Source organism: Natator depressus, chromosome 3, assembly GCF_965152275.1.
Source record: "Natator depressus isolate rNatDep1 chromosome 3, rNatDep2.hap1, whole genome shotgun sequence".
Taxonomy (NCBI): Eukaryota; Metazoa; Chordata; order Testudines; family Cheloniidae; genus Natator; species Natator depressus.
Genome location: NC_134236.1, coordinates 177,146,956 through 177,174,930, shown reverse-complemented (window position 1 = coordinate 177,174,930; position 27,975 = coordinate 177,146,956). Strand labels below are relative to the sequence as shown.

At 43.9% G+C, this 27,975-nt stretch overlaps 1 protein-coding gene across 1 annotated transcript in view; it reads right to left on the bottom strand.

Moving 5' to 3' along the window:
• The window catches only part of TTC7A (tetratricopeptide repeat domain 7A), a 257,204-nt gene extending 234,164 nt beyond the window's left edge, over positions 1-23,040 (bottom strand). Inside the window, exons 1-3 of the mRNA XM_074949389.1 lie at positions 22,881-23,040; positions 17,393-17,556; positions 14,599-14,767 (exon numbers count right to left, since the gene is read on the bottom strand). Of these exons, the coding sequence (XP_074805490.1) occupies positions 14,599-14,767; positions 17,393-17,556; positions 22,881-23,040 (493 nt within the window). The remainder of the gene's footprint in view (positions 1-14,598; positions 14,768-17,392; positions 17,557-22,880) is intronic.
• Positions 23,041-27,975: the final 4,935 nt, after the last annotated feature.

Here is a 27,975-nt window from a genome sequence, read left to right as displayed (position 1 = left end):
ACACTCTCAAAGCCAACATGAAGAAGTGCAACATCGACATAAACTTATGGGAAACCCAAGTCCTCGACCAACTAAAATGGAGAAGGACCACGTGGCAAGGATCCCAGCATTCTGAGACCCAATGAAGACAACAGGAAATAGAGAAACGGGAAAGAAGGAAAGAACATGCTGCAGCCTGACTCAACAATCCAAATCCACCCCTTCCACTGGAAAACATCTGCCCCAACAGAGATAAGATCTGTGGCTCCCAGATTGGTCTTATTAGCTACCTGCAGATCCACCAGCAATAACCACTATCATTTCCTGGAAGACTATCATCCTCGAACTCTGAGGGATCACCAACTACTATTGCTTATCCTCCTCAAGGCAACCCACAGTAGCAATGTGGGACAGGATCTATGTTCAACACACGCTTTTTTTTCCTTGTTCTTCCGCAGATTGGTTCCAAGGAGAAAACAGAAGTATTTTATTGCTCAGTAGTAGCATGCTTGAGATGATACAGAAATGAATTATCCTTATCTTTGCTTGTGTAATTACAGCATGCTTTCACTTTGCCCTGTTAGTGCCTACAGTAAAAGTTACAAAAGAAATAGTTGCATCAGCATGGGTAGACAGCCATCACCCTCCCATGAATCCAACTTAATTCCCTGGCTCACTCCACAAAGCAGTGTCTTTTTCTAGTAGAATCCCATAGATGGTGGGATTATCTGATGCCCACCTTGCTGCAATCCTGAAGGTTTCAACTGCTCAGTCACTGAGGCCAAACATCAACAAACTGACAGAAATGAAGCATTGCCAGGTGTCTGGCAAACACTAAAAACTCTCTGGCAGGTGAAGAATCGTATAAAGTTGTATGACAGTTTTATTATTTCTAAGAAATTCAAAATAAAAAATACAATATAAACGTTTTCTTTTCTGAACACCATCTTCAGTGACATTATTGGCCCGCTGGGAGGATTTGAGGACTGGCCCTGGCCCTAAGGTAAACTGAGTTTGAGACCCCTGGACTAGACAGTAGGGTCTTATGAAATCCATAAACTGAATTAAGTTGTTCAAACTGTAGTTATTCAGAGACCCTTTTACTTACAATCTCTATTACAGTAGGCTCAATATTTCTCCTCATTTTTTTAATTCAGGGATATTAAATGAAAACTAGTTATTCTGTTATTTATTATTCCTCACCTGATGTCCCCATAGTCTATGCACATTATCATCATCATCTTCAAGGCAACCTCTTGTGATATAACAAAGGACAACAATTTCAGGTGAAGAATAAGCAGTGGGAACAAATATACTCCGAAGCAACAAATATCCTGTTATCATGCAAACATCCTTGGAAATACAAAGAGGGACGATAAGAGAGACAGGAAGTGTGAGAGATCAGCAGTTTTGTTTCTAAACAGAAGGAAAGTTGGGCCCAATCAAAACTCTGGGATTTAGATCAGGGGTTCCCAAACTGTGGTAAATATACCACTGGTGGTTCATGCACTTGTTGCAAGTGGTACACTGTAACAGAATGGTCTGTCCTTTTTAAGGAGTAGTGGGCCTAGTACCAACCAATTTCTGTTCCATGACATGGCCCCTTTGAGGAAACAGGTATTCAAGAGATCAGCAGCCTAACTGGGGAATGGGGCCAGGTGTGAGGTGGTAGCTACTTGATAAACAAGATAAAAGTTGTTAGGTGGCTCCCAGGAGCAGAGAGAAGGCAGAGAGGCTGGAGGAGAGAATTACAAGGTAGCATCAAGTCAGGAATGAGGCTCCCTGTGATGGTGAACCAGAAGTGAGACTAGTGGGCTCGTGAAGCCTCCCTGGGCTGTGCTGTGATCCCAGATAGGCTAACGGATGGGAGGAAGAAGTTGTGAGTCCAGGGACCAAAGTAGGAAATGATCTCTGGGAAAGACTCTCCAGAGAGACCACTGGCAGAGCTCTCTGGCTCAGAGGGAAACAGGAATATGAAGCCTTGGAACAACGGTGAACTGGAGCTGAACCTGCCCAATGCCCAGGTAAAACCCCTCAATTCCAGCCAAGACTCCTCACCTGTCTACCCTCCCCCATGAGCTCCCCTTCCCATTTACACACACTCACCACCTGAGACGTGTGAACTCCACTAGAGTTGGTGGGAAACTGTTTTGCTGTCTCACAAAACTTTTCGTGCCATGGAACAGGAACATCAGGATGAAACTGAGACATTTTGAAGTTTTTTGTGAAAAGCCAAAAAGACTACCCCCCACCTTAGAACAGCCAACAGCCTGGGGGTCAGGGCACTCACCTGCGTGGAAGGAAACGCAGGTTCAAATCGCTGCTCTGCTGCTTCAGATTCAGGACCTGGGTTTCCCATATCCCAGGTGAGTACCCCGTCCTCCAAGCTATTCTGGGATGTGTCTCTTTCTCTCTTGCTCTAGGTTTGAGCACAAGTTCTATCACAAAGCTGGAAACCCCTCCTGACAAAAGTTCTGTCGGAATGGAACCTTTACAGAACCCATGAAAAGTCTGCGTTTAGACAAACTGCCATTTTCTGATGAAAAACCATTTCATTGAAAAATTCCCAACCAGCTGTAATCCTCATGGTCCTCTAACCTTCCCCCAGCCAAACTCCTCATTCTTTTAGTTACCCCAGGTGGATATCCACCAGCCAGATTCAAAACGTATTTTATTAGGAGTCCGTAAATACTTAAGTAAACCCTATTAAGGCCTAAAATGTGCACAGAAAGGAGAAATTTGCATGTGGTACTTCAAACATCTGTTTTGTAAGAAGGTGGTTGGTACATGAACCAATAAAGTTTGGGAATTGCTGATTTAGACTCCAGACTGTCCAGATTTGGTCCCTTGTAGGGACAGCCCATACCTATGAACTTTGCTTTCGGCCCGTATCTAAGCAGGATATTTTTAACAGGACCCATAATACGTCAGCTACTCTACACCATTCCTTTAAAACAACCACCACTCCTAGTCCAACTGAGTTAAAGTTGTGATCCTATATTTCTCCTCAAAGGCCTTGTCATAAATATAAAGGGAAGGGTAACCACCTTTCTGTATACAGTGCTATAAAGTCCCTCCTGGCCAGAGACAAAACCCTTTTACCTGTAAAGGGTTAAGAAGCTAAGGTAACCTCGCTGGCACCTTACCCAAAATGACCAATGAGAGGACAAAATACTTTCAAATCTGGAGGTGGCGGGGGGGAAGGAACAAAGGGTTCTGTCTGTGTGATGCTTTTGCCAGGAACAGATCAGGAATGCAGCCTTACAACTCCTGTAAAGTTAGCAAGTAATCTAGCTAGAAAATGCATTAGATTTTCTTTTGTTTAACAGCTGGTAAAATAAGCTGTGCTGGAGGGAATGTATATTCCTGTTTTTGTGTCTTTTTGTAACTTAAGGTTTTGCCTAGAGGGATTCTCTATGTTTTGAATCCGATTACCCTGTAAGGTATTTACCATCCTGATTTTACAGAGGTGATTCTTTTACTTTTTCTTTAATTAAAATTCTTCTTTTAAGAACCTGATTGATTTTTCATTGTTCTTAAGATCCAAGGCTTTGGGTCTGTGTTCACCTGTACCAATTGGTGAGGATTATTATCAAGCCTTCCCCAGGAAAGGGGGTGTAGGACTTGGGGGGGCATATTTTGGGGGAAGACGTCTCCAAGTGGTCTCTTTCCCTGTTCTTAGTTTAAAACGCTTGGTGGTGGCAGCATACTGTTCAAGGACAAGGCAAAGTTTGTACCTTGGGGAAGTTTTTAACCTAAGCCGGTAAGAATAAGCTTAGGGGGTCTTTCATGAAGGTCCCCACATCTGTACCCTAGAGTTCAGAGAGGGGAAGGAACCTTGACATGGTGGCAGAGCGGTGGGATCATTTTGAGGCAGAGATCATTTTGAACCAGAAGCACAGCAGGATTTTAAAGGGTTTTGTAAAAGGTGATTGCAGCTGTTGATTCTGTCACTCTGCCTGGGGGACAGAGCAGCAAGCATAACAAAAAGATTTTTCTGTAGGCTGAGAACAGCTATCAGAGACAAAAGGTAAAAAGAATCACCTCTGTAAAATCATTTCTATAGCACTGTATACAGAAAGATGGTTACCCTTCCCTTTATATTTATGACAGGCCTCTAATTACGGCTTCCAAATGTCTTTAATGATTAACTTTTTTTTTTTTTAAACTACAGAATATTTTTATAAACTTTTTGCATTCTCACATGATGATTGATCACACATTCAAACTTAAAAATTACAGATATCTGGGGCAGGCCCTTTGGCATGGCTGCTTTGCATCATGCAACCAGCGTAATCTGGCCCTAAAAGTGGTTTAGCAAGCCCAAGCCTAATGGTGATTCAGCAGTGGCAGAGAGGCCCATAGGAGCTATTATGCAACAGGTCCTTACTGTTGCAGCAGGCAAGAAGTGAAGTGGTCAGAGTAAAGAGGATGACAGGATGTCCATGCACTACATTGATCCTTCCCTGCATGTTCATCCATTAATGGCTGTGGCAGTCCTGCCTGAGTTAAAGCAGCCCTCATGTTGTTCTAACACAGAACAGAGGGAATGGCAATGCACAATGCAGCACCAGAAACAGGGAAGCACACAGGAGAAATTTAAGAGGCCTTTACATCCCATCCCCAGACGTGCATCTAGTGCATTTTGACCACAAGTGAGCATCTCCCACAACTAAGTATTAAAGGCAAACTGAAAGGAATGTTTATGTCTTATTCTGGTTCAGGAACCAGGGTACTCCTGCAGCAGTTTAATATGGCTCTGACAACAGCAATGGACTTGGAGTCAGGAGATCAAGGTTCTATTCTTGACTGCCACTGATTCCCTATCGCCTTGGGCAAGTCGCTTAGACTCCATGTGCCTTGGTTTCCCCATCCATAAAACGAGTCTAATGACACCTATGCTCCTTTGTAAAGCACTTGAAGATGTCAGATCAAAAAGCTATATAAATGCTAAGTATCACTGTCATCATTAACACCTACACAGTGCAGGGAGCTGCACTGTTCACAATGCTTTAAGAGTCAGTGACACGTATGGTTGCCAACAGTCCCTTATTACAAGCAACGTCCCTTATTTTTTCTTGTCTGTACAACAAGATCAGGAGTTGCTGAGTGCTGCAAAAAGCAGCAAGAAATACCCCTGGTGAAGGTAGGTGAGTACTAATTAATTAATAATAGATAATGGTGATAATAAATAATAACAATAATATTGGGAGGAGAGGTGGCACGAGGGTGGTAAGAAAACAGTCCCTTATTTTTTAAAATACAATGTTGGCAACTCTAGGAAAAGTGATCTATTAACTCAGATAACTGATTTTCATAACTAAACACACTAACACAAAAGAGATCATTGTAAAGTTTACTCTCATTAGGGATGTGGGGTCTTAAATTATCTGGGGTTTGTTCATTTTAAGAGCATTTCAGTTCCCCTTTAAGTGTAGGCCACAATAGAAACTGGCATCTAGATATGTCGAGAGTCCTGCCTAGATTTTACAAGTCAAGGCTGATAACCAGCTCTGAAAGTTTCCCTACAAATGCATTTATCCACCAGACAAGACAGGAATCCATGCAGATCTGCTCCAGCTAGAACACTCTGGAGACATCTGTTGTAAAGTTACATTGGAAATTGATATTTACTGGTTTGTTTTGACTGGGGCCTGGCCTACACTACACAGTTATGTCGACATAAGGCAGATTACCTTGACCTAATTATGTCAGTGTCTACACTACAGCCTTGTCCCACCATTTTAAGTACCCTATTACACCGACATAATAATTCCACTCCACAAAAGGCATAGGGCTTATGTTGGTGTAGTTAGGGCAACTCAGTGTCTGTGTGGATACTGTTACTTACATCAGCTGTTAGCTCTCTTGTAAATTTCATGGCTCCAACTGACAAGAAAGGCAGGCAGCTAGAGCCTAGCTACCCCCTGCTTCCCTGGAGAGCTGGGAAGCGGGGCCCCACTCCCGGCTGAGAGCTCTCAGCTCCCCACACTGCCCTTCTTAGGTCAGTGGAAACGCTCCAAGGAGCGGTGTGTGGATCTGCACCACTGCAGTAACTACTGCGGTGGCTGTAAATAGACCTAATATAGGTTGACTTAAGTTTTTAGTGTAGACATACCCTGGGTCTCAGAACACCAGATACAAGAAGAAAAAAATACCAGGTAGCCCTGCCCTGACATGCACCAAGTGGATAGAAGTGAAATCTCAGTGAACTTGGCTTCTGATGTGTTTTCCTGTTGCTAAAACAGGGCTGAGTAAGAAACAGGCAGAATTACTTGCACCACAGATCAGTGAGAAAGCTCCAGAGCGAGAGAGAACATGCAACACAGCAAACCAAGCAGAGGGCTTCCAAACTGAATGAAAATCATCTGAGACTCATATTGAAGAGGGAATACGTACAGACAACTTGTCCATTTGATGATCACTGAGAGAGCTTTCAAAAGGAGTCCTTGTTAAACTCAGACTGGATTATGGAAAATCCTCACAAACCTATAATACCTGGAGAGAGCTGACATTCCTTCCCTTTCCCACCCTGCAACACAAATGGTCAGGGATTTGGAAACAGATTTGGGTAAAGCAGATACAGCCAGTTCAGATAAAGGATCTTAATTTCTGCCATTACCTTTGTAAGCTGCTCAAGTCCCAGCATTTATAACTAACCTAAACATTTATTTGTTGATATTTGTTTTGGATGGAAATCTGTCCTGCAAGACTATTGATAATGGGTTTTTCTTCTGTGTTTGTAAAGCACTTAGCACAATGGGGCCCACATCCTGATTATTTGCTACCCACAATACAGAAAAATAGTAAAATGCTGAAAAGTTTCCAAGAAGACCACAAAAGTTTGGATCACTGTCAAACGTCCATCAAAGTGCTCTGGAAGAAAGAGTATGAAAAGTGCTATATAAAAGCAAATTCTATTTTTTTCCATCAGATTCCACTCCCAGCCATCTACTCTCCATATATCTAGAACTGCTCTCCCCCAGTCCCACTTCAAATCAGCTCTTTCCTATCATATTATATGTTTGTTCACAATGGAAAAAGCCAAATCTCCCTCAACCTGACCCTTCTTCTTTCCATCATTGTAATTTTGATTGCTTTAGAGCCTGCACTGCAATGTCCCACTTTGTAATAAATTCCCCAATTCAGAAATACCAGAATGCATCACAGAGACCAGGTGAGCAAGGTAATATCTTTTATTGGACCAACTTCGTTTGGTGAGCATGAAAGCTCAAAAGCTTGTCTGAGCTCTCCTTCAGATCTGGGAAGCTTACTTAGTGTCACAGCTCAATACAAGCTGGAACATATTGTATAGTACAAATAGTTAACATATTTCAAGGGACCAATCAAGGTGAAGTGGCCTGTTTTCCCCCACCCCACTCTCTCCTCTTTATGACTGGAGGGATGTTAAAGGGCCACTTCACCGTGCATGATCCCTTGAAATATGTGTTAACTACTTACACTAAGCAATCTCTTCCACCTTGTGTTTAGCTGTGACACAGTTCCCCAGACTTGAAGAGCAGCTCCGTGTAAAAGCTTGTCTCTCTCACCAAACAGAAATTAGTCCAATAAAAGATATTACCTCACCCACCATGTCTCTCTAATTTCCTGGGGCTGTAACAGCTACAACACCACTGCACACAGAACGCATCACGTCAGTTCCAACTTAAGGTACATGCAACAATGCTAGTAAGAGATTAAGGCCTTGTCTACACTGCAGAGATTTTTCACAAAAAGGCAGCTTTTGGTGACAAAACAGTAGAGATGTACACACTGCAATGCCACTTTTGGCGACAAAACTCCTCAATTTTGGAGACAAAATAAAACCACTTCGATGAGAGAGACAAGGCTTTTTACGCAAAAGTTTTGCTGCCAAAGTGCCAGTGTAGACACCACGCTTGATTTTATTGCTGTAATTGGCCTCCAGAAGGTGTCTCACAATGCCCGCCCTGACCGCTCTGGTCAGCAGTTCCAACTCCATTGCCCTGTAGCCCAGGCAAGCAACTGTCCGCCCCTCCTCCCTGAAAGGCCTGGGAATTTTGGAAAATCCACTTTCTCTTTGCTCAGCGTGGAGAGCTCACATTGCATCTCCCCAGCTGACAATGGTGGCTCCATGCGGAAAATCCTCTCCGGCTTGGATCAATGCGGAGCTGCTGGATCTGCTCAGTATTTGGGAAGAGGAGGCTGTGCAGTCCTCCGAGCTGCACTCTAGCCGTAGGAATTTCGATACCTATGGGCAGATTTCCCAAAGCTTCTGAGAAAAAGGCTATGATCAGGACATGCTGCAGTGCAGAGAAAAGGTCAAGGAACTAAGGCAGGAGTACCAGAAGGCAAGGAAGGCAAACTGTCACCCCAGTGCTGCGTCCTAGACCTGCCGTTTTTATAAGAAGTTGGACACTGTCCTTGGCAGCGACTCCACGTCCACCACCAAGAGCCCTGTGGATACTTCGGCAGGGCTGGAGCCGGTAGAAAGTGGACCTAACCCAGAGGACTAAATCATTGACGTAGAGGTGAAGGCAGGCAACAATGTACAACCCACAGCAGGGTCACCTGGTGGTGCATCCAGTCAGGAGCTGTTCTCCACTCTGGAGTGTCCAGCCAGTCTTGGCAGTCACACTCTGGCAAGCAAGAAGCAGGCGAGGAGACCCCTGGTAAGTGGTTTTGCTTTGTGAAGTACAGAGGTGGGTTGAGGGCATAGAAATGTAGAAGGTTGGCTGTGTTTCTCTGTGCTGGACATTTCCCTGTGCAGCTAAGTAATAGGGCAGAACAGGGTGTCGATGCACACTGAGATTTCATGGGAATCGTCCAGAGATCTCTAGGAAACTTTCCTGGATGTACTCGCCAATCCTCTGCCAAAGTTTCCTTGGCAGAGCTGCTTTGTTCCTTCCCCCATCGAAGGAAACTTTCCCACACCATCTGCAATCACTTGTGCAGGGACCAAAACAGCACACAGGCGGGAAGCATAGGGATTGGGGTAGAAGCCACAAGCATGTAGTAGATGCACCATTGCTTCTTTGCTTACTCTCAGGAGTGAGATATCTGCTACAATGACCCGCTGTCTGTGGAAAAGGGTAGGAAAATTTAGAATATTGTCCCTAGTCAACTGCACCGTGACCCTTTCATATTGTTTCTCCCCTGATTTAGAATGCCCTCCGCCGCAGAGTAACCTCACGATGCTTGGAGTGTTCGCCAGCATGTGTGCTTGTCAAGGGTCAGTGAGAAAGTGATTTGTATGTTAGTAGAGGTATTTTACTGTACTGTTTCAATGCTGTGCGTGTACTTAATAGTCACGCATCTGTGTATTGTTCCTTGTGCTTATACAGATGTGGCCTTCACAGGCACCCCCTACACACCAGCAGAGCACCTCCACCTGAGAAGAAAGTGCCCGAGACAGAGAAAGGAAGACATGTTCCGGGAGGTCATGCAATGTTCAAATGCAGAAAACAGGGAATGCAGGCAGTGGAAGAAAATCAAGGCAGGAAAGAAAAGAAAATGAGACCTACACTAGGGATGCAACTGAGAGGATGATTAAAGTTATGGAGAAGCAAACTGACATGCTACAATCCCTCATAACCCTCCAGATTAAACAGATGCATGCCCACTCTCCCCTTCAGCACTTTTAGAACTCTTTCCCTTACCTTCCCCAAACTCCATCCGCAAATTGCTTTCCCCTGTCTGGGACTTCTCGCTTTCCCATTCACTCTACCCCCACAAACACCTTTTCAAATGATAGCTGGACTTACGCACAGCTCTGAAAGTCAGCCCTCCCCGGTATCGCCTCTCCCGCTAGCAATTGTGGGGGGGGGGGGGGGCGATTGTAGTTTTTTAGGCAATAAAAGCAAAGTTTTTTGAATGATAAGAACTTTGTTTCCAGAAAATTGTGATAGCACATGGCAGCAAAAACAAACAAGCAGTTAAATCATTTGCTTAGACTGAATCCCAGGTCACAAAATCACAAGTGCTCCCTAGCAAAACTCAAATTTCATTAAGCATTGTAGTCCAGAGCATAGCAACATACATTACTGGTTCTCATCTTCAAAAGTGTTGCCTCAAAGCTTCCCAGATTCAAATTGCCCCCCACTGTGTCCTCTAATTGTCCTGGTATCTGGATGCTCAAAAGCCGCAGCCAGGCGTTCTGCCTCAGCAAACTTTTCACCCTTACTTTCTGTGACAGGGTCAGGCTAGATGGCTACAGGAGAGTGACAGAAGGTAGATATATTAGCTCCAGATTAAGCAGGTCTCTTTTCCCTGAGTAAGATAATGGGCTGTTCCAGAACCATCAGGAAGTTGCTGGAACCAATTAAGACAGGCTAATTAGGACACCTGGAGCCAATTAAGAAGCTAACAGAATCAATTAGGACAGGCAGGCTAATCAGGGCACCTGGTTTTAAAAAGGACCTCACTTCAGTTAATGAAGCGCATGTGAGGAGCTGGGAGCAAGAGGCACAAGAAGCTGAGAGTGAGTAGGCGTACTGCTGGAGGACTGTGAAGTACAAGCATTACCAGACATCAGGAGGAAGGTCCTCTGGTGAGGATAAAGAAGGTGTTGGGAGGAGGCCATGGGGAAGTGGCCCAATCCACAGGGCCCTGGGCTGGAACCCAGAGTAGAGGGCAGGCACAGGTTCCCCTCATCCCCCTCAACTCCCTATTTGAGACAAGAGGAGGTGACCTGGACTGTGGATCCCCCCAGAGGGGAAGGTCCCTGGCCTATCCCCTGACCCACTAGGTGGGTCAGCAGAGACTGCGGGGATTGTTCTCCTCCCTTTCCCCATGCTGGCCAGTGATGAGGTTAGCTGAGTGAATGGCAAGTTTGAGTCACTAGCAAAAGTGTCCAAACTGAGGGCTGCCGTGAATCTCTGAGGCAACTAAATCTGCCAATAAGCGCAGGACCCACCGAGGCAGAGGAGGAACTTTGTCACACTTCACAAATATTGGGCAACGCGCAACATGTGGCAACAACCATGGGAATATTATCCTCATTGAAGTCTAACCATCAAGGCATCACGAGCACACCTTTCATCTACCAAATGCACATTCCAAGGTTATCCTGCACCTACTCAACCTATTACTGAACCCTCCCTACAGCTATCTAGGTTTCCCGTGTAAGGCTTCATGAGCCATAGCATTAAGGGGTATGCCGGGTCTCCCAAGATCACTATGGGCATTTCAACATCCCCTACTGTAATCTTCTGGTCTGGAAAGAAAGCCCACGCCTGCAGCATTCTGTACAGGCCGGTGTTTCTAAATATATATATGTGTCATGCACCTGTCCAGATCACCCCACATTGATGTCAGTGAAACACCTGCAGTGGTCCACTAGCGCCTACTCCGTCACCAGGTGGTCCGGTGCCAAAATTGGAATATGCGTGCCATCTGTTGCCCCTCCGCAGTTTTCTGCAAAGCCATCCGCTATTTCACATACATTACCAAGAGTCACGGTCCTTCGTAGCAGGATGCGATTAATGGCCTTGCAGACTTGCGTTAACGCAGCTCCAACAGTCGACTTCCCAACTCCAAACTGATTTGCGACCAACCAGTAGCAGTTTGGAGTCGCCCCAGCTTCCACACTGCAATTGCCATGCGCTTCTCCACTGAGAGGGTAGCTCTCATTTGGGCATCCCTGTGCCGCAGGACTGAGACAAGCTCAGCACACAGTTCCAGGAAGGTGGCTTTTCTCATCCTAAAGTTCTGCAGCCACTACTCATCATCCCAGACCTGCATAACGATGCCATCTCACCACTCAGTGCTAGGTTCCTGAGCCCAAAAGCAATAATCCACTGTGTGCAGGTGCTCCATGAATGCCAGAAGTAATCTCATGTTGCTCCTACTGATGTCAGGCAGCATGTCACACAACTGTGAATCCCATCGAGTTCAGAACTTCACGATTAACTGCACTGCAATTTGTGATGTGTTACTGACAGCAAGCAGAGCATTTGACTGCAGTGCAGGATCCATTCTTTCAGACACAGTTGGTGGGGCGAGCAGAAAACAAGGGACGTTGAAAAATGCTGCAAACTGAAGATGGAAGAACATGGACTCCTGGGACAGAAAGCAATGCATCATGGGACATTGAGCCCTGACCCATGATGCGCTGCGATCCACTCTTCCTTTCCACAAGATGCAGCAGGAGGTGGAGAGCTGAACAGTGGGATAGCTACCCACAGTGTTTTGTCTCACTGTCGATGCTACTGCCCCAAGTGTGGACACGCTCTGCCAACAGAGGAAGACAGGGTGAACATGCAATAACGATTTTCTTTTAAGCGCTTTTTGATCGTTGACAAAACTTTCGGTGAAAAAACTCTGCTGGTGTAGACTTGGCCCCAAACAATAAAAGCAGTGGTGCTGTAGGGTCATCTTTAAAAAAAGTTGTTAATAAAGGCTGTTTTCTTGACTGTGTAATGAGTTCTGGGTGGAAAGGGAAAGTGACTGACTCTACATTTAATGCCTCATCCAAACCTTAAAAAAAAAAAAAAAAAAAAAAAAAAAAAGTAGGGTAGATTCTATTCCAAAAGGAAGACTTTGTGGGTTCAGATTGATTTGGATTGTTTTCTAAACCAGTTTTCACAATAAGCAAGGACCTATGGTCAGTGCTAACTGAAAATTACTTTGGACCAGATCCAATTTAAGCCAGTTGAGGAGTAGTTCCATTGAAGTTAATGGAATTAAACCAATTAATAAACAACTGAAGATCTGGCCATTTATGTAAAGAGAGTTGCAAACGGAAGAAAAAACATCCAGTAAACTTTGTTTTGGAGCTACAGGCTTGTTTGTTTTTAAATAAAGGACGACTCCCCTTATTCTGCTCTGCAGAATGAGTCCATGCAGAAACTTACTGTTGTATAATTTTATGCATACTGCTACATAAATATAAGAGGGTTTCATTGCTCTGTAAGCAAGTACAAAAATACTAGTAATACAAATAATTCATCATCATCAGAATAATAACAGAAAGTGGGAAAGCTGTGTTTTCTCAACAAATTTAGCTGGGCTAAGTCTCAAGCAGGATTCTTTTTTCTGTCAGAAACTTATGATGAAAGAACAGAACTGAATTCTGAGAGGCCTACACACTCCTGGCTTCTAGACTAATCTCATAAATCAGAGGGGAAAATGAGAATAGTGGAGATGACGCAGCACAGGTGACATGTTTCTTGAATTTCACACACACACACCAAACCAGAAGGAAAAAAACACCATCATGAATCCTTCATACTTACAAACATGAAACATTAGCAAGAGACAGGACCTGATCCAGCAAGGCACAAACCTACCTCAGCTTCCTGTGGCATCAGCAGGGGATGGGGATACACCACCTCATTGGCTCGGGCCCTAAGAAGCAATGCTTTTTGGTATGTTTATATGCACACATTACAATAACTTATGTAGCTAACAGAAGGCCTGATCAAATGCCCACTGAAGTCAATGGAAAGACTTAATGGAGTTCAAAGGGCTTTACATTGGGCCATTAGTTGCTCTTGGACACACTGCTAATACACATATCGGTAGCTTTCACCAGTCCTCCCCTCCTCTCTCAACAAAAGGAGTAAGTGCAAATTACAAATCAAATCAGTTACAATACATAAAAGCTCACTACCACAGCAGACTCATCCAATGGCCACAGAAAAGAAACCCAAAGCCAGCAAAGAAGCACCACAAACAGGTTTTTAAAAAGCAGAATGCTGTGACTGTGTGAGATCATGAAACACATCCAAATTACTATCAGTGCTAACGGCACATTCAAACAGGGTTTGGGTTGGTTTGTTTTTTCTTTTTACATACCAGTTGAGGATATCTGATCATCACAGAGTTCTCATTCACCTAACAAGCTGGCGGAAATGCTGAAAAGAGTAGAAAGCAGTAGATAGATAGCAATTTTAGCAACATTTATAAAAGAACTGAAAGCAACTAAAGGAGAAGATTACAGGGTTTGTTTGTTTTCATCAGTCAGTTTTTTTCACTTTCAAATATTACATGCAGTTTTGCTAATTGTAGGTGCTGTTTTCAATAAGGTCTCTCAAACAGATCTGTATAATTAAAACAAAATAAAGAAAAAAAGGAGAGACTGCTGTTTGTACATAAGATCTGATAGTATGTGGCATGCATTGCAACACTATGGTAGCCACCTTGAAAACACATATTGTGTCACTTCACAGTTTAAAATTTGGAGAGGTTGTATTGACTATTTTATGTAGGTCCCTCAAAGTTTGTGCGTATATGTCCTTTCCTTCCTTCTAAAGAAAACCATAGGCCCCGAATTCAGCAAAGCACTCAAATATACACTTAATTTAAACTTTAAATGCATTGCTGAATCAAGGCCACTATTACTACAACATTCCTTACCTGCTCTAATATTTCCTAACTTCTTTTTGTAAGTCAGTTAAGTTTACAATGTATGGACTAAGATTCTGTAATATCTATGTAGATGTATATTTTAAACTAGATAGGCATTACCGGTGGAATTTTCAGAAGAGTGTTCAGCATATCTTAACTCTGCTGCCACTAAAATGAGTGGCAAGACTCCCTCTGACTTAAGTGGGAGCACAGTGAGGCCAGAGCTGAGCGCTTTTGAAAATCCCAGCCTAAATACGTAACTATTTCTAAGCTACATTTACAACCCATTACCTTTGATAACAAATGCTTCAGTCACCAGGCGCAGAAGGTACAAAGGTTCATTTTCTATGGAGATGTCATCAATTCTTGTTCTGGCATACATGCTGACTGCATCCCTGTAGGATCCCTCCACATAATGGAGCTTCCCAAGGATCAACACTGCTTCAGTCATATATTTAGGCTGGAAAAATAAAGGTTTTTCTGTGGTGAGATACGTGGACAGCAAAACAGCATTACCTCAGAGAAAACTGTGTGCTAGACATAAAGCAAAAAATCAAGAACATCTGTTAGGAATGGTCTAGGTCTATAGTAACTCCTCGTTTAACGTAGTTATGTTCCTGAAAAATGTGACTTTAAGTGAAATGATGTCAAGCGAATCCAATTGCCCCATAAGAATTAATATAAATGGGAGGGTTAGGTTCCAGGGAAATTTTTTTCACCAGACAAAAGACTACACACATACACACACACACACACACACTAGAAACAAACAATTTAATACTGGTACACAGCGATGATGATTGTGAAGTTTGGTTGATATGATGAAGTCAGAGGGTGGGATATTTCCCAGGGAATGCCTTACTGCTAAATGATGAACTAGCAATTGGCTGAGCCCTCAAGGGTTAACTCATTGTTGTTAAAGTAGCCTCATACTCTACAAGGCAGCACGAATGGAGGGAGGGGAGACAGCATGGCAGACAAAGACAGAGACACACACCCTGTGTGAGAGAGAGAGATGCGCATTGCTCCTTTAAGTACACTGACTCCACTCTAAGTACACTGCTTGTTTAAGTAGATCAGCAAGCTGAGCAGCAAGCTCCCTCTGTCCTGAGCCCTGTCGTGTGTCCCTCTGCTCTATGGAAGATGGGGTAAGCAGGGTGCAGGAGCAGGGGGGACACCCTGACATTAGCCCTACCCCCCCCCGCCCCCCAGCAAGCGGGAGGCTCCAGGGAGCAGCTCCAAGGCAGAGGGCAGGAGCAGCACATGGCAGTGGGGGGAGGGACAGCTGAACTGCCGGCAATTGATAGCCTGCTGGGTGGCTGCCGTACAGGGAACTTCGGAGAGCGGGGAGCTGCCGGTCCACTCTGGTTCCAAGCCCCAACCAGCGAGCTGCAACTAGGGCTGCTCTTCCTGCAAGCAGTGGACAAAGCAGGTGGCTGCCAAACGACATTATAAGGGAGCATTGCACAACTTTAAACGAGCGTGTTCCCTAATTGATCAGCAACATAACAACAAAACAATGTTAACAGGGATGACTTTAAGTGAGGAGTTACTGTACTTGGTCCTGCCACAGCACAGGGGGCTGGCCCTGATGACCTCTTGAGGTCCATTTCAGCATTACATTTCTATGATTATATTTTTAGTCTCAATACTGCTGGCTTCCCCTGTAGTTAACTCTCAAAAGCTAGGCATGGAACACAGTTGGTGGACAAAGACTCCAGCCTTAGGCTCATGCTTTCAAGTCTGAGATCAGTGGGTAATAAAGTGTTAAAAACTGCTCTGAAGCCCTGTTCTGGAACCTACAACATGGGGGCACCAGAGTTGATACCCTCACATGGATCTGGTAGAGCTATTCCATTGCACTAGCAGTTGTGGACGGCATATAGAACTGGGACAGTTTCACTGATTTTACACAGGATTTGTTTCTATTTTTTCTAGTGGGCACTGCTCCACCTGCCCCGTGGCAAGCCCACTACAGGGATGCCCCCAGTGACCCCTAATGAGTCCCAAAATGAGGTACAGTTTCCTCTTTTCAAATTAAAGAACAGAAATCCATTTCTAGCCTTCTTTCCCTATCCCAGCTGGCGTGACACAGGGAATAGTGCAGCCCCAGAATCACAGTAACTATGTGCCTCCTGCAGCCCCCCCGGGGAAAACATGGCCAGGGATATGCATGCCTGATGGGGAAACGTGAGGAGCTAATTTGTTTATGCTCCTCACTCCCCAAGTAGCTCTGGACCACAGTGAAAGCAGGACCCCTCTGTACCCCACTACAGTGTGCACATAGTAACAATGAGGATGGGCAAGTCTAATACACGGTCAGTTTATGTGGCCTATTGGAAATGTAAGTGCCCTGCAAAAGAACAATAATTGGTTTGTGACCTCCATTGTGTCTCTGATGTATAAACAAGGCCCAGAAGGTCTGAGGATTTTGTTTCTTTGTTTTGCTTTTAACTTCTTGGATTTTTACATTTAAATTTCAATCTTGTCTCCCCATTTTCCTCAGAAAGACTCTGTGGATGAACAGAGAACTAACAGGATGATGACATTGCAAGTACCTAGGCACTGAAACCTAACTAACTAACTAACAAGAGGGAAAGCACCAGTCACTTTTGAAAATCTTGGCCCAAGTATCTACAAATACATTGAAATAAATGCAAAATGAGGGCCTTCTGCAACATTCACAAGATCAGGCCCTTAAACAGATTGTAGCAAGTCCAGGATTTCAGACTAGTGTTATTTTCAATCCTTCAAAGCAAGTTCTATAAGCATGATGTGTCCAATAATGTAGCAAATTCCTATCCTCTCAGCCAACTCTTTTCAAACGATTGCCAGAAAAAAATTAATGTGTATCAGTAAATGAGCATATAATTTACTTTAGTACTCCAAAAAAGGGATTCTTCCAACTGAAGATACCGCAAAGAAATAACGAATGGGACATTGACGACATGTTAAGGAGCACAGAACTGTGTGTAAGAAACAGGTGGCCACAGATAAATGATGCGGATGTTTTGTATTTCTGTCTAACAACTATACCACAGTAGCATCAACACGATAACGATTTGCATCTACTGAGAGTACTTACTAGTAATTTTCCTCTGTTTAGAATACCGGTCAAATACTTTTTGGCTTTACTCATTTTTGGCTCATTCTTTTCCATTAATGGAATGGAGTCCTTTATTTTGGCAAGGTTTTCCTTTAAACACTGCTCCAGAAGGGCCTCTGCGAGCAGCAGATTCCCATAGTCCACTGAAAGACACAGAAGAAGGAATAAGAGAAGTCACGTAGTGCTGTATTCCCATCTATCGTAGGATAGAAAAACAAACAGAGTATCTTGTCCAACTGTATAATATTACCCTTATCTAAGGGGTTCAAATGTAAGTACAGGAAGATGATATTAGACTATAAAGAGACTGATGATTCTTCTGCTTATTGGAAATGTTAGTTTCCTACCAAAAAAAAAGGAAAAAAAGGCAAAACTTTTTTTCCATTTTCAACTGAAGATATCTTTACAAGTGGGGGCATTTATTTTTGTAGCAGACTTCACTATATTGCCTTCACTAATTCAGCTGTTCAAAATTTCCACTGTGAACCCCTGTTTTCAAGGGCTAATAATTTAGGGCAAAATTCAGCATAGCACCTAAATACATGCTTAATTTTACATATGTACAACATGTATTATATGTGCAAGTGCTTTGCTAAATCAGGACCCTGGCTGTAGAAAATTGGTTGAGACCTTTATGCCAAGTTTCAGATATGTCAAAAAAAAAAAATTTTTTTTTTTGTAAAAATAAAGTAAAAAACCAAACAAACAAAAATCCCCACTAAATCCCACAGTTAAACTAAAGACAAGTTTGGAGCTTGATTCTGCAAAATAATTAGTGCAAGCATAACTCTTATTACCAAATGTAAGATCCCATCCTGTGAACAGTTACGCACATAAATAATTTACAAATAGTCTTAGTAGCTTCATTCAGCATGACTGTTCATATGAGTCAAGTATCTCACATTCCACAGTGTTTGCAGAATAAATAAATCATTGAGATTACTCACAGAAGTAAGCATTAATGTTAGTAAGAACTTATGTTAATATTTAAGGGTCAAACCTTTACATTGTTCATATATAAATCAAAGGCCCAAGCCTGCATTGCATGTGCACTTAAAATTCCAAATCTAGGGAATTTTCAATACACAGAGAATGCAGGAACCAATCTTTTTTTTATTTTTTATTAATATTTTTAATTTACAAGACAATTTTTAAACACTAATAGTATTAATGATATTTTTGCTACACAGAAAAATAGAAAGCAATCTGACATTAAGACCGAGTTTTCTTGCGTGTTTTGTTTTTCTTTTTTACAAAGCACATTCAGTTGCTTTCTTAATTTGTGAATGCGATTACTGCATCTGCAAAAGGCCAATTAGATACATAACTGCCCATTTGTGCATGCACAATTACCTGATTTGTTTGAACAATCACAGTAAATACTTTTATATATTAGGGTCGCAATTACATGCACATTTTTAAAAATCAGGTCCTAATAATCAGAGTTACTTAGCATGCTCACACATTATATTTTCCCCTGCTGTGTAAGAAGACTTCACGTCACTACACGTTGTCATTTTACATTCACTAAAGTCAGTACATTACTTTACAAAACCACAGAAAAAAAAATTATATATCTCACACACACACACATATACTGTACTTATACACAAAAACTGCCACAGCATTTTACAAAAATTCCATCCTGACACTGTAGTTTATAAAAACACTACAGAGGCATGATATTAGAATTTTTTCTTTACAGAACATTTTTCACATTGCAGGGACACTCCCTTGTTACCATAGGACCATTGAAAAGTGCTGTACCTCTGGAACTGATTCATTCTTTAGTCAGAGAAATGAAACTAGAGATTTTCTCCTTCATAACTACCAAGTGACAATGTCTTGGCAGGAGACAATTTTTAAACTGATAAAACTTGACATTATCCCTTTAAGTAAAAAATAATACATTAAAAAAAAAAATCTTACCACTGATTCTGGCCCTGACACCTGTTATCAGAGCCACACAGTGAACCCTTGTGCCTGTGCAAAGCCCCAGTGAAATCAGTGCAGCTCCACATAGGCACAAAGGTCTGCAACACAGATTGAACTGCAGGGCTGGAGCCTGTAGTCTTACTAATTCTACATCCAAACAAAATATATTTTTAAAGAATTGCAGTTGTGAAAACAAGCCCAAATACATCAAACAATTTCCCTGCTCAAAAAGGCACTGCCTTTGAAGAACTCTATGGCCCCATCCTGCAGACACTTTTGCATGCGAGTAACTTTACTCACACAAATAGTCCCATCAACTTCAACAGTGGTACCAGTATTAAGTCACAGGATCAGGTCCATTTTGTTTGGTTTCTTAAAAAATAAGTCATTTTTAGCAAGAGTCTAGATCATTTACTTATCCTTACGAATTCCAAAATCTTTGTCTACTATGGTGTTAATAAAGTAGCCCAGCACTCCACCCATGAACAATTTGATAACAAAGCAGTGTGTCCTGTCAATGGGATGAAAACACTGGCAGGAAACAGATAATAAAAATATAATTTCTATTTAGAACTTACACTACCTTGACTGCTTTGGTTGGGGTGGAGGGCATCAGAACATCATAACAACACATGATACATTTAAATAAGAGAGTATCCTCTACAAACATAAGAAATAAAATGATCTAAGAGGGTCCAGAAAGGAGGGAGAAAACAAATATAATGCCCACAGTGGTCACACTTTCATAGATTTTTTTTCAGGTGTGGTGGAATGAGATGGATTACAGGGGTCGAGACCTCCACAGTTTAGACCCCGTCACAACAGAGACCAGATCATCTAGCTATTTACGAATCGATGGCAGGTAGTATCTGAGCCCAGATAACTAGCAGGCTGAGGATCGAGGAAGAGGTCTCAGATATACAGATTTTGCTGTAACTCTTACAAAGGAGGTATCAAAGAACAATGAGCATAAAAATCACTTTGGCCCCAAACTAGCAAACACGCACACAGGAGTGGGGTGGGGAGGCAGGAGGCGAGAAGGAGTGGGGTGAGGAGGCGAGTGGCAAGCCAGCAGCAGGGTGAGGAGGGCGGGTGGGGGTCTGGCTTCAAGCGGGGATGGAGTGAGGAAGGCGGATGGGGGTCTGGCTGAGAGCAGGGGGAGTGGGAGCCACCAGCGAGCAAGAGTTCTCACGGCGGGCAGGGGGTGTCTGTGGCAGGGGAGTGAGGAGGCAAGTGGCGGGTGAGAAGCGGGTGCATAGGCAGTGGGTGGAGCCCTACTTTGGGGAGGCTAGCCCCCGACTTCACCCCTTCTGCCTGCACTCCCATCCTCGGCAGCTGGAGCTCCGAGATCCCCTACGCCTGGAGCCACAAGCCCCCCGCCCAGAGAAGCCCTGAGCACCCCTCCCCCCACAGCCAGAGGAGCCCTGGGCTGGCCGAAACCCTGAGACCCGCCCCCCCACACCTGCCCGGAGGAGGCCCAGGCTGGCCGAAGCCCAGAAGATCTCTGCCCACTCGTCCAAGGGAGCTCCGGCCTGGCTAAAACCCTGAGCTCCCCAACCTGCCCGAAGCAGCCCCGGGCCAGCCACAGCCATGTCTCCTGTCCTGTCCCCTCCCCTCCCCTCCCCAGACCCAACCCACCCAGATATGTTTTTCATCATTTAGACTTCTATTATGTAAAAGTATTTTTAAATTTACTTCAGAATTATTATACAGACATTTACTTTTACCAAAAAAGCACAAGAAACAATCATAAAAAAGACAAGAACGTGCAAAGCATCATATTTGTATTTCTATTCTGTTAGGTCCGGTAAAGAATAGAGATAACGGTGCATGATTTTTATTACTGAGTCTGCTAAAAAACCCAACCAAACCTTACATAAATAAATTACAATGACTTTGATGTATATGTGCGCATATTACTTTATTAACTTTAGGAAAAAATAAATAATTTTAGGAAAAAGTGTAAGTGCAGCCAACACCAAAAAATTTGTTCCAAGAACCCTTGGTCTAAAGCGTGGCCAAGATAAACATAGGCACACAATCTTTCCAAATGCTAGAGAGAGAGCAGTTTGCAGATGAGTTCATTCTGGATATTCTCTAAGGTTCTGGGTGAGCAAATCTTAACAGGATGTGTGTTCAAACAAAATGAATCATCCCAGCAGCCACTAGTCTCCTCCCCACTTAGATATGCAGCATGAAAAAAGAAGGGGGCAAATCTTTTATAGGTATATGCTTGCTAAGCTAGATAAACCAATTTCCGCCCTGAGCTATACCGATGAAAGCCCACTAATTCCATCAGTGGTGCATAGGAATAAATGAGGGCTGAATTTTGCCATGAGTTTTGTTTGCTTTTTTAAATTATTATTTCCCTTAAGATTGTAGATTAGTCTCTCCTTCTTGCAGGTTCACATTTTGGGTCTCTCTGCTCCTCCTGTTGTCAAGTACCACGACCAGCTTTACAAAGACACGTGAATCATTGTAATTGCATGACTACATACACAGGCACTCACTCTTCTGGGAGTATTTTTCCTCCTTCCACGTTTTGAGATAGTCTGCCCTGCTCAAGAGTGAGATCCTTAGCACATACTCTAGAATTTCCTTCCATAGGATGAGTAAGAGATCAGGCCAGCTGCTAGAAACCATCCCTGTTCAACCTCTTTGGAGCAGGGACTTCATTTATTGTATGTTTGTACAGCACCTAGCACAACAAGGCCCAGCTTGGTTGTGGCCTTAAGGCACTACTGCAACATATATGTCTTTGCTCTAGTTTATAAAACTAAGTGGATCTCCACTTCTCCGCTTGCAAAGGACATATCTCGACTCAGCCATGAGCCAAAGCTTCCAATGAGCTACTCTCCAATTCCTAGTTTAGCCATGCCCTGGCAAGCTAGGGGTTCATAGCAAATATATATCTATATCTATATAGTGACAGGTTTCAGAGTAGCAGCCCTGTCAGTCTGTATTCGCAAACAGAAAAGGCGTACTTGTAGCACCTTAGAGACTAACCAATTTATTTGAGCACTCAAAAGCTTACGCTCAAATAAACTGGTTAGTCTCTAAGGTGCCACAAGTACGCCTTTTCTTTATATATATATATATATATATATATATATATAGTAGTTACAGACACAAGCCACATTTTTGCTGTCTGGATACCCCTAGAGAGTCCCTTAGATCACTCTGTGCAAGCAGGAGACAAACTCCACACACGTACGCTAATGCGGGCGAAAATCCCACAAAACCCATTGCTATCGGCACCCCGCTGGGGAGCCCCACCAGGACCCGGCCCGTTTCAGGGGCTGAGGAAAGGACAGTCCGTGCTCGGGGCTGGGGAGCACGTACGCAGGAGCCATGCAGCGTCCGAACAGCTGGGGAGGCTGGCTTCACAGCCGTGCTCTGCCCGCGGGATGGGGCGGCTGGGCTCGGCACGGGTCCGCAGCGCCGCTGGCTCCAGGGCTCGGCCGGCCGGCGAGACCCCCTGTGCACGGGCAGCTGGGAGCCAGGCGGGGATCGCCCGCTCAGCCTCACTCACCGGAGTCCTGCGCGTCCCCGGCCCCTTTCCGCGGGGGGCTGGCCGCGGGCAGCAGCAGCTGCCTCACCAGCTCGGGCAGCCTGTCCCACTGACACTCCGCCCGGCACCTCTCGATCTCCCCCTCCAGCTTCAGGTACGAATGGGAGCCCTTCGCAGCCATTTTCGCCTTGGCGTCTCCGGTACCGCAAGAGGGAAGTCCCTGGCTGGCAGGGCCTGGGGAACAGCCGGGCTCCCCTCCCCGCCTTGAGCATGTGCCGCGATCGCCGGGTGCATGTTGGGAAGTGAAGTTCTAGCTGCGAGCCTGCACCTCACCCGCGCCGCCGAGGTCCCACTGCGGGGAAACACCCTCCCTTTAAAGCTCCTGGGTTTGCCTCGGAACCGGCAAACCGGTGGGCACCTCTTTCCTCCCCTGGTCCCTCTGCTTTAGGGTGACCAGATGTCCTGATTTTATAGGGAGCATCCTGATATTGGGGACTTTTTCTTATATAGGCACCTATTACCCCCCACCCCCATCCCGATTTTTTACACTTGCTATCTGGTCACCCTCGTCTGCTTTCCGCTCTGCTTTGTATTACTATTTGCTAACCACCCTACCAGGGCGCTCTCCACTTCGCTTACTTAGCACTTGGAACATAACAAGCGCTAGGACTTATTATTACTGACCTCGGAGGCTGGCTCCTCTTCTTTCCCTTTTATTCCTCAAGTAAATCTCTGGACTCAAGAAAGGAGTGTGTGATAAAGGAGGAGTGAGCAGTGCTCAGAGAACAACAGCCCTCTGAGGCTCAATATCCTAAAATAGCTAGGCATCTTCATAATGATGAGGTAACTGAGGCAAAGAGAAGTGAATAATAATATTGCTTTGCTCTTCTACTGCGCTTTCCATCCGATGATTTCAGTGTGTTTAACAAACATCAATTTATTAAAGCCTGGCAACATCCCTGTGAGGTAAGTATGATATCAGAAACAGAGACAAAAGGATTAGGTGGCTTGTTCCTGATTGCACATCAAGTGTATGGCAGGGCACAGAATCCATCTCTCTCAACTTGCAGAGCTCTGCTTTGCTTGCTAGACCCTACTCCTTCCTACCAGAACTCATCCATCTGAGGTCAACTCTTTTTATTCCTTTCACCTGGTAATTCCTACTAGAAATCTTTGCATCCATAATAGTAATCATTTAAAATGTATTAGTTATCATCCAAAGCAAGTTTTATGTTACATATACACATAATGGTGCTGCTGCTAAATACATCCATCTTCTAGAAATCTAGTGCGTGGTCTAAACTGTTTGTCTTCTCTGTTGGGCAGATTGTGTCCTCTCCTGTGTTTTTTGTGATGCCAACCACACTGATTGTACTCAGTGTACCATAAATGAAACAATAAGAAATGTTTCACTTTTTCATTCACCTAAGTGCTTAAATTTCATTCCTGCTAGGGAAGGAGACAGTGCCAGAACAAAGCTTTTGTGTGCTCTGCAGTACTAGAAAAGAAATGCGCGTGCGCACACACACAAATCTGTTTTTCACATTTCTTTTCCCTTAAGTTTTGACTAGAATTTTAGTGCACCTCTTAACTCTTTTAGTGCTTGCTTGGATATATATATATTCTCAGCAAAAGCTCATTTCTATATATCTTATATCCTATCACAATTCCATCACTTTCCATTCCAAGTACAGAGCATACTTCTTTGACCTGGATTTCACAAATAAAAGCACTTAAAATGTCTTCCTCCCCCGTTTTCCTGGGAGAGGATTGGCAAAGCAATCACAAGTGGTAGGTGCTAGTGACACCCCTGAATGCATCACTGGAAAGTGCTTAAGAGACTATGGTGATTGACATGGTATAAAAACTTGGATACAAATTAAATGATTGGAAAATGAAAAAAATCACAAAAATATGCGCATTGGAACTTCCAGTTAAGCGTGCTGACAAATACTGTTGTATTTAGGTGATAACTGGATTGTGCTTCCTGGTGACAAGGTGATAATCTCTATTTCACACACACACACAGTACGTACATGTGGAGGCAAGCAGATTCTATGAGGCCAGTTCAACTCCCTCACAATCCACAGAAGTCCCAATGCATGATTGGGACTTCACTGGAAACAGGGCTGAGAGGAAGAAGCAAGGAGCAGCTGCTATATAGGGCAGGCTTCCCTAAAACAGGGATTAAAAGTCCATGAGAAAAAAAGCAAAGGAAGTTAAAAAGAAAAAAGAAAAGGAGTACTTGTGGCACCTTAGAGATTAACCAGTTTATTTGAGCATGAGCTTTCGTGAGCTACAGCTCACTTCATCGGATGCATAGCTATGCATAGCTATGCATCCGATGAAGTGAGCTGTAGCTCACGAAAGCTCATGCTCAAATAAACTGGTTAGTCTCTAAGGTGCCACAAGTACTCCTTTTCTTTTTTCTTTTTACGAATACAGACTAACACGGCTGTTACTCTGAAACCTGTCAAAGGAAGTTAGTGTCTGTCAGTCAAACTAGTATTAACTCCCATGGTGGAAGCAGCTATGCAACACAGCATGAGAGACTGCCATGCTCACAAGAGAAAGGGGAGACCATCTGTGCGGGGCACTTGTTTTGCATGTCTGGTCAGAAATCCTTAGGCTCGTGGCCAATATTTAACAAGGATCCCTGAACACACCTCCTACCCCCACCCCACTAACAGACACATATGCATTTTCTGCAATGTCGTTATATCCCCATACAACAAGGGGATGTGAAGAAAATGCACCACAATGAATTTTTGCGGTTTTTCACAAGTACATTTCCCATCCAGGGCTTTTTCTATGGCAGATTCTGGTCTAAACTTATTAGTCTAGATCCTTTATTGCCTAGCAAACATGAAACATTTTCTAGTTAATATTTTTATACAGAAATGCATATTAACTATATTGAGACATATGTGAATTAAAACTGTGAGCAAAAGTTTGGCTATGTTGAAGTCAATGGCAAAACTCCAAGTGACTTCAGTGGGGCTAGGACTTCACCCAGTAAATTGACATGGCCACGTGGACCTAGAGGTTGTGAATCAGGGTGCAAGGATGCTAAATTCCTACCTCACAACTGTAGAGTTTTCAATAATGATACAGTTTGCACCCATATTTATTATACCCCACAAAACTACCCCCACAACAAACATGGCTGCCTTAACTTCTCATTTTCTGACAGTTAAAACCAAACATTTAAAATCCAACTGTATTTTAAAAAACACTGTATCTGTTGATTAACTACTTCAGTATAATAATGAGTACTTTCTGTTCTCCCAGTAATGTGTGTGTGTGTTCTGGACTAAAAAATCTCAAACTCTTGAGGTCTATTTCACTCCGGAAGTGGTTATTAACTTGAAAACAGGAAGCACCCATAATGTATCTAGTACTGAAAAGTTTAAATATAAGAACCGTTAGACAATTTAACAATTGGGGGAAAGAGAGGTAGAAAGAGAATGGATAGAAGGAACAGAGTAGTCAGAGATATTTTCTAGAAGATATTGCTAGCCACAAAATATTACATAGGGGTCCCTAAAGGAACTTACTGATTTCATAAATTGTGATGAACCAAAAGAAAACAAAACAGCATATCATTTTTGGAATCCAGAATTTTCACAGTCTTACTGTACAAAGAAGGAAATACCTACGGTGTGGAATATCTCTAGGCACACAGGATGAAATATACTTTCTTTTAATACCTTCTCAGACTCCTACATATGTACTAGCTAAGACATTTTCAGATACATAGAATGTTGAATTGAACATTTAACTGGTTTACAAAAAATTAGGATAGCAAGTCTGGCAGAGCCTAAATCTTTGAATGAGCATCCGTACCAAACTCTAACCCTCCTAGGGTTCATCCACCACTAAGGAGTCTTAATGGTCATCTAGATTTACATTCCAAGGCAAACTGATTTCAATGGTTCTTCCAAGAATTAAGGAACTTTCCTGTCAAGAACACGTTCATCAAGAGTCAGCACTGGTGCTATTGTGATGCTGGTAGACCAGGTGCCAGCTGGACAACTGAACAACTGACATATACATAGCTGGAATTAGTCTGACTCAGCTGTGTGTTAGTATTGGTAAAACAGGTATTAGAATTCTAAGAATGTGTTTAGTGTTTAGACTTTATGCCAGGGGTGGGCAAACTTTTTGGCCCAAAAGCCACATCTGGGTATGGAAATTGTATGGCAGGCCATGAATGCTCACAAAATTGGGGGTTGGGGTGTGGAAGAGGGTGAGGGATTCAGCTGGGGGTCCGGGCTCTGAGGTGAGGCCAGAAAAGAGGAGTTCAGGGTGCAGGAGGGGGCTCTGGGCTGGAGCAGGGGGTTGGAGTGTGGGGGTGAGGGCTCCGGCTGGGGGTGCGGGCTCTGGGGATGAGGGGTTGGGATTGCAGGAGGGTGCTCTGGGCTGAGACCAAGGGGTTCGGAGGATGGGAGGGGGATCGGGGTGGGGCAAGAGATTGGGGCACATGAGGGAGGCAGGGGTGCAGGCTCTGGGGGGCACTTACCTCAAGCAGCTCTCAGAAGCAGCGGCGTGTCCCTCCTCCAGCTCCTACACAGAGCCGCAGCCAGGAAGCTCTGCGCGCTGCCCCATCCGCAGGCACTAGCCCTGCAGCTCCCATTGGCCATGGTTCCTGGCCAATGGGAGCTGTGGGGGCAGCATGTGGAGCCCTCTGGCTGCCCCTATGTGTAGGAGCCAGAGCGGGGACATGCGCTGCTTCTGGGAGCTGCGTGGAGCGAGGCAAGCTCCCGACCCTGCTCCCTGGCTGGAGCAGGGCAAGACTCGGACCACGCTCCCTGGCAGGAACTCGAGGGCCGGATTAAAATATCTGGAGGACAGGATGCGGCCCCTGGGCCATAGTTTGCCTACCCCTGCTTTATGCAATACTTGTATGTTGCTGCATGCATTAATCTCACTTATAACATAGGTATCTCACATTATAAGGAATATTTCAGCATTTGTATTGTAAGCCTCTAGATCACCTCCCAGGAGAGAGACATTAACTAGTGTAAAGTGCTGATCTCTTACAGAAGGTGTTACGTCCTAGCTGACAAGGAAGGCCTATCAACAACAGATGGACTAGAATGGAACACTAAAGAGG